At 35.7% G+C, this 7333-nt stretch overlaps 1 protein-coding gene across 1 annotated transcript; it reads right to left on the minus strand.

Moving 5' to 3' along the window:
* Positions 1-5012, minus strand: LOC109213991 (protein NtpR-like). The gene is made up of 4 exons (XM_019377843.1): positions 4752-5012; positions 3024-3751; positions 1131-1337; positions 1-424 (listed from the first exon to the last, which is right to left on the minus strand). Exons 1-4 carry the CDS (start codon positions 4837-4839, stop codon positions 185-187), a joined length of 1263 nt encoding a protein of 420 aa, XP_019233388.1. The 5' UTR covers positions 4840-5012; the 3' UTR covers positions 1-184.
* Positions 5013-7333: the final 2321 nt, after the last annotated feature.

A 7333-nucleotide genomic window follows, 5' to 3' on the forward strand; every position in this document is an offset into this window, starting at 1 on the left:
GTCACAAATTGTTCAAAGCCTCTTCATTTTTCAAACAATTAAACTCTTTAACAACCCTTTCAATTATACACTTAAAAACAAAACTAGATTTCACATCATAAAATCAAAACATGGAGAAAATATTGCAGCAAAAAAAAAAAGAAAAAAAAGGAAGGCATATTTATATTGTAGATGAGAAAATTTATCAAGCTTCCTTCTCCTTGAGCTTCTTGTCTAAAGCCTCAGAACAAAGCTGTCCCATTTTATGGTAAAAACCAACCATATCAGAAAGTTGCTCAATTGACATTTTGCCAAGAATAGCTCTAGCCATTTTCTCCCTTTCTTCATTCATTTTCAATCTATTCATATATGCTGATGCATTCCTCACTGTTGCTCCCATTTGCTTCAACCTATTCTCTTGTTGTAGACTCAGTGCTGTGTTTGCCTACATGCCATGCGCAAAATCGCTCAGAATTTAGAGTCAGTGGGTTCAGATTTTTCATAATAAGTAGTATGATTTTATTATGTGTGTACATTCACTATATCGTCTTTGATTTCGTAAAATAAGTGTAACTTCTACAAATTGAGATTATAATGTTTTTACACTATCGAATTACCTAAAAGATAACTCAGGTAATCAACATAAAGGAGTGGGATTTGTAATATGAAAAATAATACAGGTAATGTTACACAAGTTAAAATGTACTGATAATAAAAAAAATCATTCAACTTTTGTGTGTGTGTCATTCTTGTCATTTATGACAAACATGTTAATAACCGCTCAAAATTTAGAGTCAGTGAGTTTAGATTTTCGATAATAAGTATGATTTTATTATATTTTTTACGTTCACTATATCGTCTTTGATTTCGTAATATAAGTGTAACTTTTACAGATTGAAATTATAATTTTTTATACTATCGGGTTACCTAAAAGATAACTCATGTAATCACCATAAAAAAAGTGGAATTTGTAATATGAAAAATAATACAGGTTACGTGTTACAACAAGTCAAAATATACTTATAATAAAAAATAGCTAAACTTGTGTGTGTGTTACTCTTGTCATATATGATAAACATATTAATAATCTATTTAAGATTTACTTAATCAGTTCAAGAATGGTTTATACAGAAATAGTAAATTGTATTTACCTCAAGAAATTCAGCTCCTGGTTCAAGCTCAGACTCTTTTTCTGAAATTCTACCACGTCCAGTGCTATACATGTTCTTTGCTATTGAAAAACTTCGAACAATGCTCTTTCTCTTGCTTTCCAATTCATGATTAAACTTTACACCTTTTGGCACATTTCCAGAACCATTAAGCTTCTTCTCATATGCTATTACTGCTTTGACAAATTCCTACACATCAATCAAATTCATTTAAGACGTCAAATTATGTTAGGATGTGGTAAAATAAAGGTTCTTTTAATCAGGAGTTTCGGGTTCTGAGTCTTGAAAACCGAGTTCTCTTTGGTAGGAGCGCTAAAATCCTCCATAGCAGACATTTTAGAGTGCGAAAACCGACTCGGTCGGGCCAGTAGGTTCCGAACACCAAAAGGCAGCACGGTGCACGAAGCATCCCGCGCTTATGCACGGTATGGGGAAGGGCCGCACCCTAAGAGGATATGATGTAGGCTGCCTACCTTAATGCAAGCACCAGTGGCTGATTCCATTACTCGAATCCGTGACCTATAGGTCACACGGAGACAACTATACTATTGCTCCAAGACTCCCCTTCAATGGGTTCCAAACACCAACAAACCCAGTATATTTCCATAAGTGGGTGTCTGGGGAAGGTAGTGTTTACACAGACCTTACCCCTACTTAGTGAAGGTAGAAATGTTGTTTCCAATAGACCCTCGGCACGGGCGGGGAGGGGTGGAGTGGGGAGGGGGTGGGAGAGGGGGAAGAATAAGTAGTACTAAATAATAACAACAGAAAATACAGTAACAGAAGCAAACTAGATCACATGACGTAATAAAGAATTAATTAAGAAGATGCAGGAACATGAGTGTTATTAAAACTACCGGTAAGAAAAGGACAAACTTTCCGTCACCTTCTAATCTTCTACCCTAATCCTCGACCTCCGCACTTTCCTATCAAGTATCATGTCCTAAGGTGAAAGCGTCATATCCTGCCTAATTATTTGGTTCCAAACACCAAATAATTAAAAAGATGTCTGTCCAGAATTGACATAGTTTCACTTCCATAAATTTTTATGGTTATGTTGATTTGAACTATGCATTCGATTTTGTTGTATGTAGCCTAAAAACTCTTGTCTGTATTTCTCTAAATAATTCACACACAATATTGTTTTAAGCTCAGCGCCTTTTCACGTTTCAAAGCTTACTACTTTCTATACTATCTTTTCATTAATTTCTCTAACACTTTATGAGTTATATCAATCACATGAGTTGGTTTAAGTCTGGTTGACATAATAGCTGTATTCTTGCAAAAGGACATAGACAACTGGCCCATATAATTCTATCTACTCTTAATACTCCTACTTGTTTTATTTAATGACCATTTGGTATATCTTGTATCTACTAGTCTGACTAATTTAAATTCGCACCGTGTCAGATTCATTAAAGGCTAAAACATTTCCTATCAGGAGTTTCTTCATTTACAGAATCATACACGAGACCTCTATACTTATTCAAAAGGACATATATACACAAAAAGGGCAACCCATACACAAGGCATCCCGCATTCATGAAGGGTCCGGGAAAGGGCTGCACCCCAAGGAGAAAACTTTAATTTTGTGCCTCATACAACTGACACTAGTTGTGTGCGGCCTCTTTTTTGTCTCACAATTTTGTGGACCCAAGGAGTGTGATGTATACAGCCTACCCTAATGCAAGCATTAGTGGCTGCTTCCACCACTTGAACTCGTGACCTTTAGGTCATACATAGACAACTTTACCGTTTGCTCGAAGGCTCGTCTTAAACGACAAACATACAAAAGTAGCCAATATACATCAAACTTTAGAAAATCTATTTTTTTACACTTAATATGACATTAGCAGTTGGAGTTGAATTAATTACCTGGTAAGCCATAGCACATCCTGGATAATCAAAATCACCAGAATCTTGACCTCTCATACGTTCAGGATGAAACTGTAATCCCATAATAAACTTTCCTTCTTCAGGATTATAAGCATCTGGATCATAAAACCCTTCAACTAATCCATCATTAGCAAAAGCCATTGGCACAAATCTTTGTGCTAATTTCTTAACTCCTTGATGATGATAACTATTTACCCAAATCTCCATTTTCTCATCTTCTAATGAATCTTTAAACCATTTCTCCAATGGTGTATTTTCCACTATTTTCACTACATGTCTATGTCCATCATAATTTTCATAATTCATATGAACAACTTTTTCTTTTTCATAATTTTTGGATAATTCTTTCTCTATATCTTGATAAAGTGTACCACCACAAGCAACATTAAGAACTTGTGATCCTCTACAAATTCCCAAATAAGGTATATTTCTTTCAAGACAAAGTTTTGCTAGTCCGAGTTCAATTGAATCCTTTTCGCGATCAATTGTCGTGTCACTGACATGTAGTTTCTTGATTTCTTCTAGTTCTTCTTGTGAAAATCCAGATAATTCAGCATCATAAAGTGATGGATCAATGTCTTCTCCTTCACATAATAGAACTCCATGAATTGGTTGAAAGCTTTCTAATAGCATGTGTACACCACTAACTCGCGGTACTATAACAGGCGCTGCTCCATAACTCACGATAAGATCTAAATGATATTCACCTGCCGATATTGAAGATATAATTAAGTAAATAAGAATGTGCCGTTTCTAATAACTTAAAGATGCTACATAAGTCGATCACACAGTTCAACAAACGTCCCATGTTCAATTCTCAGCACCATCCATTATCAAAAGAAGATTCACGTATTTGGTTCATGAAAAAGAATCAGGACTACACGTCTACTGAAAAACTAAGTAAATAAAATTATATAATTTCTAGGTATTTTAATATTTATATGAGTTGATCACACATTTCAATAGTCTAGAAGTTATCGAAAACACAGAATTCAATTACTTCTTAAACACATTTTGACATTTTCTTTTTTACATCTACTATCCTATATGCTAGAATACTAAATTTCACCTTAATCTTGCAAAGAATATTGAGTTTATCTATAAAAAAGGTCCGCCCAATGCACAAAGTATCCCACTTTGACATAAGGTCCGGGAAAGGCCTACCCGCACCACAACGGGGTGTAATGTAGGTAGCCTATCCATCAATGACTGATTCTACAGCTCAAACCCGTATCCTATAAATCACACGGAAACAACTTAACCGTTGCTCCAAGGCTCTCCTTCAAATAAATCAATTCTCAACAACAACAAAGATCATGTGATCAGAAATTATCTGAAGCATATTACACAGAATTTTAGGCAAATAAAATTATATTGAAGTTTTTCAATTAAAAATATCGAATCACCACAAGAAGTAAGTAGTCATGGAGATGACAAATTTTCAAAGAAGTTACAATTTTCTCCTCTTAATTAATTATATGATTGAACATCTCAATTCCAGGGACGGTTTCATTAGATATCTTACAACTAAAATCACTCTTTTTTTTTCTTCGATCCAGTTCCTCCACCAATTAGATTCAAGTATGTTATACTTTTTTGCCATTGAAAGAACTCAACTACTGTCTTTCGGATTCAGAAAACAATTCTCGGAGATCTTTTATAGCAAAAAAAAAAAAAAAAGAGAGAAAAAAAGAAAGAGAGACTTACCAACAAAATCAACAAACTTGTTCTTACGAACAGTTCGTCTGGAGACGATAAGAACCCTAGGAAGAATCATAGATAGATCTGGAGCCATCTCTATACTTCAAATCCAAGAAATTAATTATAGAGAAGAAAAAGAATCCACAAAGATTTACTTATCTACTAGATCTTAATGAATATATATGATTTTTGTAGCTTTAAATCTTTCCAAAACTTGAAATATAAGACTATGAATAAGGACGTGATCACAACCAAATTTTATGTGTATATTTATGAGTCTTATGTATAGAAAGAAAGACAGATATTTATATAGGTGTAGATCATGCAAAAAATATTTAATTAAAGGAATAGGCGCAGTCCAGTCGCCGCATAAAACAATATGGTGATTTACTTTCCTTTTTTATTTCTCATTCCGTGTTCGATATCTGCATTGGGTCCACCCGCACAAGAAAGTCTCACATTAGGGTAAGTAGAAACCACACCAGGTAGCTACTTTAAAAGGCTGCTATTTAGGAATTAGCCAGTCTGAATTTCGGTTTTCTCAGTTCAATTTTTCAAGACAAAAATGTTATGAATTATCATGAATTTAAGATTTTTAGTTTAAAAATTCAGGACAAAATAAGAGCTGACTAATTCCTAAATAGCATCCCTTAGAATGGTTATCTGTGCACTTGGCCCTGTAAATAGGCTATATAACATAAGCGACCTCATTCCCAAGGCTCGAACCTGAACCTTTGATCAAGAGTACTTACCAGGTCACCATAGTCCTTTTTGGTAATAATATGGTGATTTAATTTTATTGGTAGGTGCAAGTATATTATTGTATTTTTAATAATGTAAATTATAGTTTTTTTTAGCATTATCCAAGGATTAATCCACAAGTCAAAGCCTTGATTGTATGCTGACGTGGTGGTGAATGTATCAAAATTTGAAGGATCTTGACGAATATGCCACATTAGATTTTAGAGGGGTTTGAATTATTCTAGTTAGGGTTTTCATATTTATACAACCATTTTTGCACCTAAAGATGTGACTTAACGTTAATGAAGTTCGATGAAATTATAGAATATCGGGGTTTAAATTTTAGAGGAGACAAAAAAAATAAAATAAGATAATTATTTTTATCTACTAAACTTTGGTGGACATAGTTAACCCGATGAAATAGTCGTGATGTGTGTAAGTACTCAAACACTACCATTGTAAAGCGAATATTTACTACAGTATTATTTTAGACTTTACTTAAGTGTTTTTTGTGTGTGTGTAGTCTATAGATATCTTTGACACAGTGGATCTAATTAATTCTTCAAAATTCTTAATCAAGGAAATTCAGGCATAGAATGGCCAAACATGGAATTAACAACTCAAAGGATTGATTTCTATAAATTTACAATTATGATATTTTTACCGCGGTGAATTTTGTGACAGATTTGATGTTTTTTCAGATTTCAACGTGATGGATAATGTCCTTGGTTTGACCCAAAAGATATTGGAACTTTTTTGAACAAATCAATCAAAGAAGATGACGAGGGTAAATCCTAGTTAACGATAATTAACTCTAGATCCGAGATGAATAATATGAATAGAAAAACATAGCCGAGTATAAATGTTGGCAGTGATTATGGCTAGATTTAATAGCACAAAGAAAGGTGCATTAAGTAACGTTAAGTGGCAATAAAATATAAATAAAGGAAAAGATTCACCCAATCTTGATTGAGACGGATCTTCTTTCATTTGATAAAGATGAATGATAGAGAAATACAAGAACCATTGGACTCTTTTTGGATCTGATGAAGGTATAGGATCACAGATCCTCCCCCCTCTTTAGAGAGGTGTGTTTACATATTTTCTAGAGAGAGGGAGAGGGAGAGCCCGAGAGCCCCCCCTTTTGGGAAGTCTTCTCTTCCTATTTATCAGGGGTCTTCCTAGAAAAACCCTAAAAGAAAAGGTACAATTAGAGGGAATATTCGGTAGAATATTCCTGTTGAGGATTCCAAAGCAAACTAGTTGTTTCATCATTGTCCGACCTCGACCTTATTGATGACTGTCCGACCTTGGCCTGCCCGACCTCGGCCTTGTTGATGACTGTCCGACCTCGGCCTTGTTGATGACTGTCCGACCTCGGCCTTATGTCTTCGCGTGCGGAATTTCTCTAATCTAATTTTAACCCATACAGTTAGTCCCTCCGCTTATCGAGGTGGTCTCTTGGTCGAGCTCGGTGAGCGGACTTCATTAATCGTAGTTCGAGAAATTCGGATGGGGAGGTCGACTAGTGTGGATCGCGGCTGGGGGTGCTGATCTTTAGGTCAAAGTGGTATCCCAGCGGGCTGAACTTTAGCAGAGTTTGATCAGGGCAAATGATTCGAGTGATGAGTCGATCGAGAATACGGTAGAGTTGGAAAAGGCCGTCGAGGCCAGGATAGCGGCTTTGGCAAGGATGGCGGCATCGGAGGAGGTCATTCGCGTCCTTGGATCTAGACGGGCGAGGAGGTCGAATGTAAATTCGGACGAGGTCGCCGAATGGGTATTCGGGCGCGGTCGCCAAATGTGAATTCGGGCGAGGTCGCAATGTGAATTCTGACGAGGCCGGA

Source organism: Nicotiana attenuata, unplaced genomic scaffold, assembly GCF_001879085.1.
Source record: "Nicotiana attenuata strain UT unplaced genomic scaffold, NIATTr2, whole genome shotgun sequence".
In the NCBI taxonomy this organism is placed as follows: domain Eukaryota; kingdom Viridiplantae; phylum Streptophyta; class Magnoliopsida; order Solanales; family Solanaceae; genus Nicotiana; species Nicotiana attenuata.